Source organism: Saccoglossus kowalevskii, chromosome 15 (genome assembly GCF_978046115.1).
Source record: "Saccoglossus kowalevskii chromosome 15, keSacKowa6.1, whole genome shotgun sequence".
Taxonomy (NCBI): domain Eukaryota; kingdom Metazoa; phylum Hemichordata; class Enteropneusta; family Harrimaniidae; genus Saccoglossus; species Saccoglossus kowalevskii.
Window position 1 is genome coordinate 5,535,422 of NC_140655.1, and position 17,575 is coordinate 5,552,996.

A 17,575-nucleotide genomic window follows, 5' to 3' on the forward strand; every position below is an offset into this window, starting at 1 on the left:
GTCACAAGTACTACATTTTGAAGGAAAATCCATAAAGACGTGAAAACAGGTCAATAATTGTTTAATTACTGAAAAACCGACACCTGTTTCTGACGTTTATGAAACTGCAAACAGCATCTTGAGGTGTTTGTCTCCCTTGAACAGCGGCCGAAATCCACAGCACGATAGTGATTGCCAGTTTTTTTTTTCCTGACGATTACGAAGATTCCCCTGTTTTTTAATTAAAACAAAAAACAGTAAAAAAAAATAGTAGTTAGCAGGCAATAAACTTCAATTCGTTGCCTGAAACAGCCCCTCCATTTACTTTCACTGTTTCAGTAAGTTCAATGACAATTTCAAGAAAATCATTTCATTTTCCCATTGTTCAATCCGCACACCGTGAAATGACACTTGTTTAATGAAATTAAATTGAAGCATAATTTATATGCACATTCCCTCGTGTACATATCAATACTGCTACGCGAATCGTAAGTTTTGCCGCATTGTATACTGACTGACATCTGCTATAGTAATAAAACCAGTGGGCAAGCGTACCATGACAATAGAACAGACTCCTTGTAACCAATGGTACCCAAGCTTCCCGGAACAGGGTTTTAAAAACAATCGTCTGGAGAATATCCACTGCCGTAAAATAGATCCTATTTTCGTGTTGTATTGCATAATCCTACAAATATACTTTTTTTAGAAATGGTATAAATCGCAAAGTAAAAACGTTTTGATTTGTCTACACTTTTTTTAACACATTCAACTTTTTCTTTGATTTCTACAATTATGTGTACTGAACAGTTTTAAAATAGCCGATTTTATACAGAACGATATGCACCAACATACGACATTTGACAATATATGCCACACGTTACAACAATTAGACAATAACTAAATCTTAACAAATATTACAATTGAACTACTTGTGCCACATCTCTTGTACTCAACCACTGACAATAATAAACATCTCTAAGATTTGCTCGCGCGGGGCGGGTGAACAGCCTGTTCTGACAGGGTTTTCTATCCCGTTCAAATATTCGTGGCAAAGGGGGTGTGAACAATACACTTAACAGCAGCGTTTTTATCAGTGATATGAGTCATGCCACATCTTTCAACCGACACCTGTCCGACAAACCGAATTAGAATATGATGTAGATTGGCATTTATTCTAATCACATATCTAACCCATAATATGTGGCGATAGCTAACAATACAGCACACGTTTGTTATTAATGGTATAAAAAAGGTAAGCTCAGTGGGAAAAGTTGTAAATTTAATTTAATTCTAAATATTACAACAATTTTCGGATTATTTAAGCGTTTTTGACGGACGTGGACAGAAGCATTTGTCCTATCATAAACCATATAATAACCAGGGTTTGTGGTAAGTCTGGTTACGACTATTAGTGTTTACTAGACCTTCTACGTCAAAGGTTGAATCGGCACTTTAAAACTTTTTCTGCCGAAGTATATAAACTTCATGACGATTCTCAGGCATATGTTTTATCTGCACCGAATAGAAGAAAAGACCGGTTGTACTGCATAGTCGTCTAATCTGTTCCCGCACTCAACTGACACATACACGTCAGCAAATCAGAAGAAAGCAAAACGAATGGCACACTAACAGATCGGAGGTTATTAATTAGCTAAGTTACTAGTGTATGATAGCTGGATATGCCTGGAAGTTTAGGTTGAATATGAATGATATGGACATCAAGAGTAAATCTAACAAAACTGTATGTTATGATGTATTGCATGGCGAGTATTTTTTATTTCAATTTTACGATATTTTTATGTTATCTTTTTGCTTTGCTTTTTATTGTGTACACCTTATTTGAATTATTTTAATTATCACCACTAGAGGGCCTTTCGCAATTACCAAAATGATAAAACCACTTGTACTATTGATAATAAATATGAAATAAAATAAAATATTTAAAACAAAAACAAAAAAATAAATAAAATTAATACCCAGACTGGAATCTTGTTTTAGTACTTACAGCATTGTTAGTACTTACAATTGGTAGGTTATAGGCGCATTTGTTGGCGCGCCAGTGGTTACTGTGGCTAGCATACTGCTAGTTGGTGCTAGAGATAGACACTTGGTGTTAGGGTTGGTGCAATTTTTTCAAAATCCAGATATGACAAAAACTGCTAGTTAGCAATTATTACCTTTTGGTGCCAAAAGTAAATTTAAATTACTTACATGGTGTATAAAGAATAATTACTCTTTCGTAAAGTTCTCAAGTTAAATAAGAGATAAATACCCAATTGAAAGCAGGAAACCCTGTCCATAGATTCCGCTTGTCGCCAGGATGTGTGACCCCTTAGGTCATGATGCAACATTCTTCTTGCTGATTTTTTGACCCATACTTATATGCAATACATGATGTCACAGATTATTTAGCCAATAGTTATTCATGTAACTGATAATTACTGCGTTGTTACTGCTACATGAATTCAGTAAGCGTTACTAGTTCATTGTCTTGCAGTTATCATGGTGTTGTTAATGACCCAGACCAAGTACACTGTAGCCTCGTTATAACGAACTCTTTGGGGGACATACAATTAGTTTGTTATACTGAAATGTTCACTATAATGAAGCACATAATACATTGGGTTTGTTGTGAGCGGGAGACTTGCTATGTGTTCATTATATCAGGAAATTCATTATAATGGTGTTCATTATATTGAGGTTACAGTGTAACTCAAAATGATACGTTATTGTAATGTGAATTCAGTAACCGTTACTAGTTCATTGTCTTGCAGTTACCATGGTGTTGTTAATGACCCAGTAACTCAAAATGATGCGTTACTGTAACATAAGCGTTACTAATTCACTATGGTACTAGTTCAATGATTCATAGTTATCATGGAATTGATTATGATTCAATAACTGAAAATTACTACGTTACTGTAATGGGAATTCAGTAAGCGTTACTAGTTCAATGACTCATAGTTATCCTGGTGTTGATAATGACCCAGTAACTCAAAATGGTGCGTTACTGTAATGTGAATTCAGTAAGCGTTACTAGTTCATTGACTCATAGTTATCCTGGTGTTGATAATGACCCAGTAACTTAAAATAGTGCGTTACTGTAATGTGAATTCAGTAAGCGTTACTAGTTCATTGATTCATAGTTATCCTGGGGTTGGTAATGACCCAGTAACTCAAAATAGTACGTTACTGTAATGTGAATTCAGTAAGCGTTACTAGTTCATTGACTCATAGTTATCCTGGGGTTGGTAATGACCCAGTAACTCAAAATAGTACGTTACTGTAATGTGAATTCAGTAAGCGTTACTAGTTCATTGACTCAGTTATCCTGGGGTTGGTAATGACCCAGTAGCTCAAAGTGGTGCGTTACTGAAATGTGAATTCAGTATGAGTTACTAGTTCACTGACTCATAGTTATCCTGGGGTTGGTAATGAACCAGTAACTCAAAATAGTGCGTTACTGTAATGTGAATTCAGTAAGCGTTACTAGTTCATTGATTCATAGTTATCCTGGGGTTGGTAATGACCCAGTAACACAAAATAGTACGTTACTGTAATGTGAATTCAGTAAGCGTTACTAGTTCATTGACTCATAGTTATCCTGGGGTTGGTAATGACCCAGTAACTCAAAATAGTACGTTACTGTAATGTGAATTCATTAAGCGTTACTTGTTCATTGACTCAGTTATCCTGGGGTTGGTAATGACCCAGTAGCTCAAAGTGGTGCGTTACTGTAATGTGAATTCAGTAAGAGTTACTAGTTCACTGACTCACAGTTATTCGGGGGTTGGTAATGAATGACCCAGTAGCACAAAGTGGTGCGTTACTGTAATGTGAATTCAGTAAGCGTTACTAGTTTATTGACTCACAGTTATTCGGGGGTTGGTAATGACCCAGTAGCTCAAAGTGGTGCGTCACTGTAATGTGAATTCAGTAATATGAATTAGTAAGAATTACTAGTTCACTGACTCGTAGTTATCGGGTGTTGATAACGAATCAGTCTTAAAATTCGTGCGTTACTGAATATGACTATTGTATCTATTGGTTAATAGTGACCCAGTAACTGAAATGGACATGTTGCCGCATCAAGGGGTCAATAATGGTCGTTTTTGGCTGGTGCAATTGAGAAAAAAACGCGAAATGATTGAAAATGAAACTGCCATTACACATGACATTCACAGTATATATTCATTCCTGAATGTTAGGGGTGAGAAAAGAGTATGTGGGTGTGCCGTTCTTTCTTGTGATTTTTTTTTTCTGAAACAGAGCAAAAACTTCACAATTTTACGAAAATCAAATCAAGAATAATACATATGCAACTATGCAAATAAAATCGATAACTCTCAACAAAAATCTTGTGAAAACGGTGAGGTAGTAGATCGCTGAGAAGAGAGGCATTATCGATCTGGTTCGGATCGATCATTGGTACTCATGGATGGCCGCCCCCAGATGGTGTTAGACGCTGAGTATACTGTATTCAGAATTGTACTACAGAGACGAGGTGAGACGTGGGTGTCACGACTCTGCAAAGCTCGTTCGTGATACTGATAACGGATACCGTCAACTACGGGTAAAGGGGTCGACTTTAATTTGGATTGTGGAAATATTGTTCTCAGCTCATTGATGATTGATTGTTTATAGTGCATAAAAAGACACGTGATGGTGGAAAATTGTGACACCCCGAAGCCCTGTCCGCTTTTCTAGCCCCAAAGATTGTAATGATCTTCTCTTTCAAACGTGTAACGGTGTGTGCGTGGGTTGAATGTATAATGCTGTGTAATATCACGGTTAACGACGTGAATGGTGGAAACCAACACTCAGGATGCATGAACCCCTAATATGATGTCATTTTCTGTTATAGTAAATGTTGTATAAAATCAGTGTTCCAGCTTGCTACTAGATAAATCGGTGGTCACGCTAAGGGTGTGGCTGGGGTGTGGGTGTAATGGTAGCAAGTATACGCAATTTGATTTTTTGCAATTTCAGTCGAGGCACCGTTTTCCAGCTAAAACGTGTTCTTTATAGTCAATTTGTTCTACCGAGATCATTCAATTATCATGTCGTTGCTCTTGAAATTTCTTTTCAAATTAAAAATTATCACGATATTATTCATTCAGTGTAAGTTTTTTTTTCAATGAAGAAATAGATATGTTTTATTATGAGAGTCAGTCAACGAACTGAGTTCATTCAAGGCACGCGCGGATTTAGGGACGGCGCGCCAGGCCCCTTTCAGCCTGCAAACAAAAAATAATTGGCAAATGAATTGAGAAACCCAGCCCACGTCAATGGGAGCCCCCTATCGAATTTCTGAATCCGCCAGTGCGAACCATGTCGAGTTAGGACGGACACGGTAAGAAAAAACACTGCCATGATTCATCGGAATTTAAAATCAAATTTTCCGTGAAAAACTGCATGGTTCTTTCGTCATTGCATTCATATTTCTTTGAAAGTAGCGTGTAATAATTTACGCGTATTTTAAAATGAGATTTAGTTAGGAATCCCCGGGTCTGCTTGGATCTAGGGCATGGCATATTTGTTAATGAGAATCTTTGCGGCGCACAATACGTCACACAGATAGCAAATGACACCTGCCTGGCGAATGACGTCATGTCAATAGAGGATGATCGATTATCGGCGAGCATGAACCCGTAAACTTTCACCTATATTAAATAAATTACGACTTGCCGTCTTACAATTGCGCCCTCAATGTGAACTGTGAATCCTCTCAAAAACGCATACCTTGTTACGTCACTATTACTAATGACACCTTTTGTCCGCAGGTATGCACAAGTTTATGCAACGTCACATGAAGGAAGCTATTTCATGAGGGGGTCTAAATCTTATATTTCACATTCCAAAATAATTGTGTATATGCACTTTTGATTCACCAGAATAATGACCAGACACGTTATTAGTACATTTAGACATAGACCTTAGAGAATTTTGTTTTCCAAGGTGAATTTCAAGTTTTTCTAAAGAACTCAGGTTTTTCACCCAACGCTGTACATTTAAATACAACGTGTTCATAGGGATGCAACCTAACGTCCTCTTTTCTCTGTGGTTGGGCACCAAATGAAAAATAATCCTATTTGCTACATTGAGTCTCCGACGAGGGCGCTGTTACCGTCTGGAAACAAGACGTACTTATACATGTACATGGATATAATTATGCAAATTACTCCAATAGCTATTACCGTACATGGCAATGCGATGTAATGGCTCTGATGCGTTACTGCGACAACGCTCCACAAAAAACAACGCTCATCATCACTCAAAATATACTTCAAAGCGTTCAAGCTCACTAATAAAAAATATTTTAATGTAAGCGCGCAATAACACGAGAACAAAATAATAGTATATTTGCTTGTAGATCGTTGTCCGATGGATGCTTGTACAATTCTCACCGCTACTAGTTATTTTACGTAATATGTTCGAATAAATAAGAGCTACGATACTCGTAAAGAATAGGGAGGTCCGGAGGTAGCGGGTCGATTTAAATATGTTCCTTTGCATTATTTGATGCTTATATATAGTCTGATACACAGTCATTGTGATACGATGTCATAGTTCTCCCGATACCGCGCTTCGACCTCTCTTTTACTAAATCTCTCGTACCACAGTGATTTCTCCGATACCGTGACGACCTCCTTTTTACTAGTTCTCCGATACCGTGACGACCTCTTTTTTTACTAGTTCTCCGATACCGTGATGACCTCTTTTTACTAGTCTATGTTCTCCCGATATCGTGACGACCTTTCTTTTACTAGACTAAGTTCTCCTCATACCTTGACGACCTCTCCGTTACTAGTTCTCCGATAGTTCCACCCTAGGCCCTTTCACTAGCTATCCTACCTCTTTTTACTAATTCGCAATTTACCGTGCCGACCTCTATTGTATTAGTTCTCCGATTTTTATTACCACTTCTCCGAAACCATGACGAACTCTTTTTTTTACTAGTTCTCCCGATACCATAACGACCCCGTGCCCATTATTTTACTAGTTTTCCTGGTACCGTAACGACCATTATTTGACATTTTTCAAAGAAAATAGCGTAGCAATACTGCATTTTTTTTTCTTGATTTGTATGGTTCCTCGGGGCATCACGAAATCCATGTTGGCAAAAAAAAAAAAAAAAAACCAATGCTTAAAATACACATTCCCACAATATTAGTGGCACACAATCCTACATTTTCACGCAACCAATGATACTTATAGTCTAAACAAAATACTTGTAGTACAATAAAATTAAAATAATAATAATAATTAAGAACAACAAGAATTGTACAGATTTACCTCCGTGCGTCCGTCCGTCCGCATAATGATCCATGCCCCATAATATAAAATACATGTACACAGAAATGAAATATAGTTTCTGTGGCAAAATGTACTATAATGTGTACATACTCTCAGTACATGAAATTGTTCACAAAAACAGATCAGAAAATACAAGAATGACATTAAAATGTCGGCGTAACATGCACACGCAGCATTACAAATAAATTATATCAACAAATGGGGTAGTACGGTACAGTACAGTACGGTGAGGTTTGGTTCAATTGATGTTTTTTGCATGTTGTCATGCTGGAGTCCATTGCTATGTCACGTGAGTTGAAGATTAAAATTAAATTGATATCTGAAGCAGTATAAGAATATTGGCTGGCGTAAATACACAGTTGGGGCCACTGTACTATTTTAGAGAAGTGTTGTTTATAAATAACATTTGTGGCCGAAAACTGGGATTTGTAGATTTACCTCACCAATGTCTTAAAGGTCACGGTCACGGTGCTCGGACCAAACTCTCACACAAACACCTTTATGATTTTTTTCTTTTTATCCGTAACGACATTAAATGAACAATTATAATTTTCACTTTACGTTGACTTGGATTATGTTCAAAATGTGATTTTAGAAATAGAATTACACCGAAATCTGAAACTCATATTATAATTAGTACAAGCGTTATTCAAGTTCGTAATTTATGTTGATACGCCCTCTAGCGGCAGGGATTTGATGGTTAATATCTCTTGAATTTCATAGACAAAACATTCGCTCTCTTGATACCTTGGACCCCAGTCCCTCCGCAAAGGAGGGAGTGTGCTTGAACGGACACACATTCCATGTCACTTGGGAGTTCACCATGAAATCAAAACACGTTTAGTTTGTTTGTTCAATCATTAAAGCTCTTCTTTCACTTCACCTTTCGTTGCGACCCCAGAGCACCAACAGACGCCGTCTCTGAGTTACGACTCTTGTCTTCTAATGTAATTACGTTATATTATAGAGTCCTCTATAGTCATACTAAAGTAAATCTATTCTATTCTATTCTATTCTATTCTATTCTATTCTATTCTATTCTATTCTATTCTATTCTATTCTATTCTATTCTATTCTATTCTATTCTATTCTATTCTATTCTAAAGTTACTAGTACCCTCAAATAATTGTGGCTTTGCAAATTGTTTATCAACTTTGAATGGCAGCGTTTTCTTAGATGTTTTCATTTCATTGCCTCTGACCACGATACGACATTTGTTTTGGCTTTCAAGAAACTTTTATAAGTTATTTTTAACACAGACTAACTGTTACATGCTCTGTGTTCATGATCAACGATATAACGACTAATTTTTGCACATTTGTGTGTTAAAACATAGTCAATAAAAGATGATAGACATATGATGTTGATAACGGTGATAATTATCTGATAATTGGCCGATAATCATTATGAGTGCAATGTCGCTATAGAAAAATGAGCTTACTCGAAGCCGTAATTATCATAACCTCCGATAGTCATCGGATAAGGTCAGAGTTCTCCAGATACATGCGGAACATTCCGTCAGCTAATTCCAAAAATATGCAAAATCCGCTAAATGAAATCAACGTGAACATGTAAAATAACGATAGAACTGTTCGTGAACTAATTGTTCAATATATCAAAATAGCGAAATTAAATGACAGTGAAAATAAAAATGTATCACTTTAACACGCAGCTCGAATTATCGGATACATAAGTTTAGTTTCATCGATCCACCATTGGTCTTCTTTTATATATACGTGTATTTTATAGCATTGATCTCTTTTCAATGCAATTTTGTGTGACGGTGTTTTAAACAGTTTAAAGGGCGGTAGTCGTCGCGCCACGCATGCGCGCGATATCTGGGTCTCAGATGACGACTTTGGCAGATCAACGAGTACAAACTGAGACGTCACTAAGCTTCAATTTTTTTAAGTGATTGGAAAGTATCGACGGAGTCACCGGTAATAGTGCAAGTCGTGCCCAGGTCAAACCTCTTACTTGTGATTTTCATCGGAAGGGCGCACTGGATTGTCAGAAAATCATTGTTTATCAACTCAAATGTAGCGCAGCGTGACTACCACCACCTTTAACATTCTGCGGGTTTTTTTGGAAAGTCAGTGGCAATGACCATGTTTATTTGTTGACTTATGAAGTGAAAATATTGTTTTATAACTAATGTCATATATAGCAGTCAAGATTCCTTACCATTTTTTTATATGAAATTTGATCGACATAAACCTTCATTATTTAATTGCACACGTGACGAAAATACCCCAATTAACAATATTTTAATTAATGTGTAACTGTGAATGGACCAATCTGATTAAAATTAAATCTGTTGTAGAGATTTTTTATATTTTATTTGAAAATTAGTTTAGATATTTGGGGTTATTTTTTGTAACGTTGTTTAAATTTATTTTTTCTGATCGCAAAATCCCTTTGCGAGATTGCGTGATTACAAATAGCTTTAAAAAATACCAGTAAATAAATGAAACAAAAACAAAATATATGAAAAATAAATAGTTAAATAAACGTCTAGAGACGAGATACTTATTATGTTTATATACTACAAGTCATACCATGGACGCCAATCTTAGAAAGATTATCTTTCATACTCGGGTAATCGGGTGATACTTTTATTTACAAACGCGGCAACGAATTTACCAACAATCTTTCCTTGATTATGATAGCCAGCACACAAGAATAATGAGGGTTGGCAAGAGGTATTTTCGTAAGCTGTAATCAATTGTTTTAATTTTCCTAATAATGTAATTTAAATAAATAAAAAAAACGTAAAATCGTAGAAACGGTCAAGGTGTAAAATGTAATCAGTTATTTTATTCGTCCGTAATTTGTAAAAAAATCTTATTTTTTGCCAGTGTAAGGGTATAGTAAGTAAGTAATTTATTATAGTGACCTGCAGCGCAGTGAACTGCCCAGCCCAGTGGACTTATAAGTCACCAGGTTATGAAAGAGAGCTTGAAATAATATATCAACAATACAATCGTGTAGTTCATTTCGTGTAGGAAAATTAAATTCAGACGTACAACAAATTTCTTCTTTTGTAAAAGGCCTTTTCTATAAAAAGAGCAAGTTTTGAAAATTAACGAACCATTTGTTCCCGTGATATGCCAGTTATTTCATTAAGAATTGAATCTAGATACTCATGCCTCAATTCATTGTATTGCTGTCAGTCAAACAAAAATGCATTTCGTCCTCAACAACGTTTGCATCACAAAATTCGTTCACTTACAGGCTCGTGTCTAAATCGCCCAGTCTCAATACGGAGAGGCAAAATGCCCATGCGCAGTTGAGCTAATAGTGACCTTTGACCCCGACTTAAATTTATTAGTACGTACTTTTCTGGTTTATAGTATTCAAATTTAAAAGTTGCATAGACACGTAACTTTGGTTTGTGACTAACATCTTCTGACCAAGATGACTCTGACCTCCTCGCAAAATTTTCCCTTAATGCATGTATATTTATGGTAATTAGGTGTTCATAATTTAAGTCAACGAGCTCCATAATTTGGTAAATCTCCAATGACCAATTATTATAATTTAGGGAGTGATCCCACAGAAATACTCGTTTAACTAGTCTATTGTCATCAAGTTCAGTAAGACGCTTCCACAGTCTAACCATATGGGCCCATCTCCGATCTCTGCACGAGACCCACCCAGTGTCACCTTTAACGGCCGGGAGTGGGGAAAACCTATGGGTGCCAAGAAAAAAATATTAAAGCCCTATTTTGAATCATTTCACACTTTTCAAATTTACTAAAACCCCAAACTCCGGAACAACAGTCAAGTATAGTATCAAGTATAAAGCTTTTCCCATTAAATTAAACATTAAATGTTGTAATTATTAATTATAAAGTGTAAACAAAATATTTTTTACTGTAAATGGAACTTTTATTTTATTTCATGTAAAAACGTAAAATGCCTTTTATTTCCTGTAACCTGCACCAACCGACGATCATGATCTGCACAAGCAAAAACAAGATATTGCGCCATCAACGACAAAAACATTTCCTTTCTTTTTTGTTTTACGCCGACCAAAAACAAATTGTGGGGGGGGGGGGGGGGTTACAAGTCATTAGCTCAACATTGCCTGCTGAAAACCTGCACACATTGCGGATATAAATAGTATGTTGTCAGCAAGGCAACGCGTTAATGTGCCATGACTGGAAACCAGCAAAACTTATTGGTAATCAAGCATGTAGAATGAATCAGGCGAACACCAACAGTTAACAGCACACAATATATTTATTATACATTTCACAACAATGTAATAGCGAGTTTATAACATATTGGTAGTTCAGTTGCTTGCACCACAAACAAATGAATTAAATTTCATACACTTGTAATAAATGCCACAAATAAGGCATACCATGTTTTTGAGAATTCCTGACATCTTAGAGACCCACTAAAATGATGGTCATCTGCTAAAAAGTTATTGCTACTTCAGAAATTAACAGGGCAAAACAATTGGGCCTCACATTTGTCCAGTGCATTTTAAAATGCACCAGGTTACAACTCTTTTGCGCATGTCACAGGGAGGTGACTGGTCAATTAAAAATTAAATACTTTCTGTGTGACAAGTTTTACAGTAAAACATTACATAGTGTAAACCTTTCCGGTAAATTTTTTCTCAATACTGGAACAGTGAGGCAATTTTTTTTGTGCTAAATATTTGCTGATACACACAATTTTGCAGGTTTAATCAATTCGTCAATAGAGGGCGCTTGCTGCGCTGTGCTGCAATAAGTGAAAACAAACCTGCCCATAGTTTTTTGGTGGTGTGCAACTAACCAGAAACATTTATCTTTGCTAGGCATAATAATCACATGGCGATATTTAGACAAATATCAATATAGCTGTATTGACCTAGAAATATATGTTTAGATGGACTTATCATGATTTTGAACAGTTGGAGCTCAGTCCTTGATTTAATGTTTACATTGACACAATAAGAAGCATGTGGACGACTCTCAGAGGATTACATCATTCTAAACACTTTCCCGTAATGACAAGGTTATATCGATACACTGTAAACTACTTAATCTACATTACTAGAATGTTCACGATTTGTGAAGACAAAATTTTGCGAAAGTTACTGACATTGCATGAAAAGCACTCCAAAAAAATTGTCACTGCTAGAAAATATCATGATTTTGACCAACTCAAAAGAATTGTCTATTGAAAAATTAAAAACTTTACAAGCAAGGGAGATATAAACTATGAAATACTACGGGAACAAATTCAAGATGCGATTATTTTGTAACAACATAAAATGCATTTTCGACACAGCAATACAAAATCTTTAAAATAAATAAAAAGTGTAAATTAAAAAAGACAAAAGTATCATCTACTTGGACGGAATGTATTTAATACTGTTTTTTCAAATATTTTGACTCAATTAAGAACACATCTTGTAAATCTACATCACTTCAAATAGTACAAGTTAAAGCTGTGGACGGAATAATGAAATAAGACTGGTCTGGTCTGGTCTGGTTGTCCATTACATGTACAATGGCACCTAATGTAATTTGAAGAGACGATTGGTTTGGTGCATATGGTCCACATACCTGAAAAAAAAACAGAATGGAAATAATTATTTTGTGAATGAACTGTGGAATGTATTGTACAAGGACAAATATTCACTTGCTATGTTCACACGGCAGCATTCTATAGAAGCTGAACTACTACTCCTCCCACGGATTAACAGGAGATTATCTCCAATGCGTTCATGCGGTAGAGCCAGACGACAGCCGTGATCTGCCAGAGTTTGATTCAGTTCGACCAGAGCCGAACGGAACAGTGCCCTTGAATAATTAGTGACTGCAAATGATTTTAGTGTCGTGCTTGTGTTTTTTCTTTACATGGCATGATGCTGTTGATCTAGGAGAAAAAAGAGCCTGAGCATGGAGGTAGAAAAGACAATGACTGGTATTATGATTTAGGTACTAGTATCTCGAATAAACAGTAAACACGACAGCTAAAATGAGTTATTGTCATGCAAAATTACCATTTTGTAACTATTCAACTGTAGTGATATCTAAACTACTAGGAAGAATCGCAGATTCTCTCTATCTATCATAGAGGGACTATGGAAGAATCTAAACCTACCAGGAACACGTTACCGTACCGCGATTGTTTCTACGATTTTTATGTTTAGTGTCTTTAAAAAGTTTCCATTCAGTCGTTCTTTCAAGTTTTTGCCACATAATTTCGTGCGCCATTTTTGTTTCCCGTTGAGCTATTAATCTATCGCAATAATTTGTTACTATATATTAGGACGTGTACCTCTTATTCAAGCCGGAAATTGCGTAAAATTATGAGAGATGTTGTCTCCGCCATAATTGAAATGAGAGGTTACTCGAAGAAGACGATTGAGGGCGTGATTTCGGCTCCGATAGTTGGGCCCTGATGCGCTTACATGATCGGAGCTATGTCGGGACTCAACCCTATCGAAGTTCAACCCCGAGGGTTTAGTGGAGCCGAACTTGGCTCGAGCCGAACACGTTTACATGGCCATTTTTGCTGGCTCGAGCCGTTGGGGTCCGATAAATTGCTGTCGTGTGAACGTAGCAAATGAGTTTCATTTTTACAAATAGTATTATCTTGCAAATAGTATTAGTATGCAAACGATACAAATATATATGAATTTATTTAATTAACTTGACCTACTTGTGAAAGAAGTAAGAGTATAAACAACAAAGTACATAGCTTACATGAGTGAATCTCTCGGGTTGTACATTTGAAATACATATGAACCAACACATACATAAATAAATCATTGGTAAGACTTCCTTAGTCCAAAAAAACCCACACAACTCTAATCATAACCTTGCCCCTCCCCTGTTTTAATTGTATATGCCCCTCTTTGGACATGAGGGGGGCATATACAATTACATGGGGGCTGGAGTGTTAGGTTAGGGTTAAGTTTTGGACAGGGAAGTCTTTCCACAACAATTATCAAAGGTGTCAGAACGATCCGGCATTGGTCTCTTGTGGTCCTGGTAAAAAAAAGATGATCCTGCCCTGGTTTGGACGTTCCGGCCCCAAAACTGATTGGTCGATCCAGGCCCGGGTATGAATTATTTTCAATATGTGTTCATATCTAATGTTAACATATTAAATGCACAATGAATGCATGATTATCTTATTCTAAATTTATTTTTTGTCTTTTGCAGGGTATTTTCACGATTTAACACCACGTTTTACACAATGCAGTGAATGGCACTGTGCACATGGATCTGTGCGGCCCTCAGACACAGAATACACATCTGATACAATCCGTTTCAGTCAGGATTCAAATGCACATTTGTGGTTGTTTATCATGTAATGAATTCGGAACGTAGAAAAATGTATCAATTTATGTAGGCAGACAAAATAGTGTTATTGGTCTAGCAGTGTTTTTGGATGTTGTGTTTTTGCTTGTCAGGCAATACAGTTTTGATTAGCGTACACATTTTCGTGCTTAGTTGGAATGCATTTACAAAGGAAATTGTGTGAATAAATTAAGAATGGAAGGCACATTTGTGATGGCGGTGAGTAAATAAACGTCTGTTGCATTGTGTAAAACGTGGTATTAAATCATGAAAAATGTCCTGCAAAAGACGAAAAATAAGTTGTGAATAAGATAAGTCATATATTTGTTGTGTATTTAATACATTAACATTAGATATGAACACATATTGAATATAATTTATATCCAGGCCGGATCAATCAACCTGTTTTGGGGTCGGAACGTCAAAACCAGGACCAGATCGTCTTTTTTTACCAGGGTCGTCTAAAAATCACAACGTGACAATTATCAAATACATGTACATAGTTTGTTTGATATGAAGTGTATTTCCATCTGTCCATGGTAGATCCATGATATTACCCACAGTCCCTCTATGATAGAGGGACTGTGTATTACCATAGCCTAGTGCCAAGCAACATCCGAGTATTGTGTGTGGGCGATTAAACCATGTCGTTTATTTAAAGATAAGCTGGAGGTAAATACTCAAAAAACAATGACAAAGAAAAACTGATGGGTTTGTACTTTGTGTAAATAATAAGGGAATGCATGTTCACCCTGGGATGGTCGGTTTGATGACCTTTTACGATTAGGTCAATAAAGTATATTCATGTCCTGGATCTATTGTCTGTGAGCACTGTAACTTTAAATATCACAGCTATAACTTCTTTACGGAATTGCCGGTTTCCATGGTGAGTAGAGAATATAGGATTAGCCAATGAGTTGCTATTCAATGATTGGTATTGAATTTCGTTCATTAGAAATGCAGGATCATTTTTAGTTTAGTAGCGCTTGAAAAAACAAAACATACGCTTACAAAACGAACACGCGTTAAGTATATTCATGGAACTACAAACCCTAGTTCCATGGTATATTGTACTGAATTGTATTGTAGTCTATATTTGTTTCAGAATTTTACCCCCCTCCCTAAATAAATAAATAATAATAACCAAAATTGAACGTGATACCTAAAACAACTCATTTTTACTCATTTCAAATGTCAGTATATATTAGAGTTCTATTAGGAAAGTGACAATTTTCCTATTGAACAATCGTTTTAATTCGGCAAATTGACCGAAAATCGCACGACTGTATCTTGCTTACCTTGTCATGGGACTATTTATGTGCGGGAACCTTGTCTCTTTGTAAGGTGATGTTGGGGGAGGTACAGCGATACCGGTTCCCCAGTTTGGTGGATATCCCCGACGACAAGTCCCACGGGAAGGCAAAATCTGTCGCAATGAAGACCACTCTTCACTCCTTGTGCTCGGCTGGGAGGCGTAGATTTCTCGTTCTTCGTACCCCCTGTCGATGACTTTCAAAGAAGGTTCTCCCAACGGCACCCAGTATGATGGAAGTTGCTGGTATTCCCTCGAGACCATGGGTTTGTGTTTTGGAACAGGCGCTGTACTGCGAAGGTCTGTCGGGATGAACCGCTTCGACACCCAGACTGTTTCGAGCCCATCGGTCGAGAGGTCTTGGTGGCGACTGTACAAGTGTTTGTACGCACCGAACGACCCGCAACAATGAGCAGCCATGTTGAGTTGATATACTAGTACTGCCAGACAGTTTAACTGTTTAGAAAAGGCACATAAATGTAACAGTACAGAAACGTCTAGCAACAATAAAGGCCTATCTGTCAACCACCAGTTGCTCGGAGTGTCGCCGGTGTGATGACGTCATATACACAAAAGAACACGCGTTGCTTGACTGGTTTCCGGCCTCAGTTACCATGGTGCCGACATCGCAAGGAACGCCGGGAACTAACCCCTGGCTAATGTCATACACAAAAGGTTTAGGCATTGATAAAATAGATTTACGCTGTTTACGTAACCCACGTAGCCCGAAGCAAATCATGACAACAGTTCTAGCCGGTGAGGGCGTAAATGAGAGCGCAGAAATGTTTTCCCTTCTTCCAGTCTGAAAGTGAAATTATTTCTTCATATCTCGAAATGTTTCACGATGAGATTGGATGAGAAGTCGTATGTTACAACAAGTATTTATATAAATCCTAATATTGTCAGTCTATGCCAACCTTGACTTTAAATACTTGAAGTACGGAGTTTTTTTTCATGCACGCACATCATCACCGGCTAAAAGGTCAACAACGTTAGCCCACGGTCGGTCAATATGAGTGACCGTGGTATTAGCCATATTAAAACGTGTGCGCACGCAAGAGAACGAAATGAATGTGACCGTGACGTGGTCTTAGCCACAGTCAGCTGGCACATACGTGATAATAAAATAAATACGATATTTACTATATGGGGCCGCCATCTTGAATGCAGCATAAAACTAAATAAGAGACAAGTTATGAAACGCGTTTTTCAGATTCCTACAAATCAGGACAAAAATGCCAATCTTCCACGGAAATACGATCCATTGGGATAATATTAAGCCAACCGATAACAAAATTCGGTCGAATTCGTCCTTAAATACGAACACCTAATTACACAAAGAACATAGAACACTTTCCCGGGGTATTTAAAACCAAAAATTGTCATTCCAGCTCAGCAGCCAATCTTCCACGGCCTTACAGTCAGATGACAATTTCTGTTTCAAATATAGTAAATATTGTATTTTATTATTTTGTGTGCGCCGGCTGACTGTGGTCTTAGCACGGTCTAAGTTTGCGCGAACCGTCACAGCACGGGCTAAGCACCCATTGGGATGAAACATTGCAACTCAATACCATTGTTACAGTATTCGTTGTTCGTTTCAATGATTTACTGTAAGTTATGTTTATTTCGGCATATTATTTCCGACATGACA

General features: G+C 37.0%; 1 protein-coding gene across 1 annotated transcript; it reads right to left on the minus strand.

Moving 5' to 3' along the window:
- Window positions 1–12,447: 12,447 nt before the first annotated feature.
- On the minus strand, window positions 12,448–16,461 carry LOC100374962 (uncharacterized). The gene is made up of 2 exons (XM_002730980.4): window positions 15,908–16,461; window positions 12,448–12,863 (listed from the first exon to the last, which is right to left on the minus strand). Exons 1-2 carry the CDS (start codon window positions 16,339–16,341, stop codon window positions 12,815–12,817), a joined length of 483 nt encoding a protein of 160 aa, XP_002731026.1. The 5' UTR covers window positions 16,342–16,461; the 3' UTR covers window positions 12,448–12,814.
- Between the last annotated feature and the right edge of the window lie 1,114 nt (window positions 16,462–17,575).

Excerpts from the sequence above, each read along its gene's own strand:
- LOC100374962 (XM_002730980.4), bottom strand. The coding sequence starts at position 16,341 with ATGGCTGCTCATTGTTGCGGGTCGTTCGGTGCGTACAAACACTTGTAC. Across the intron at positions 12,864-15,907 it reads ATAAATAGTCCCATGACAAG|GTATGTGGACCATATGCACC; the intron begins GTAAGCAAGATA and ends TTTTTTTTTCAG.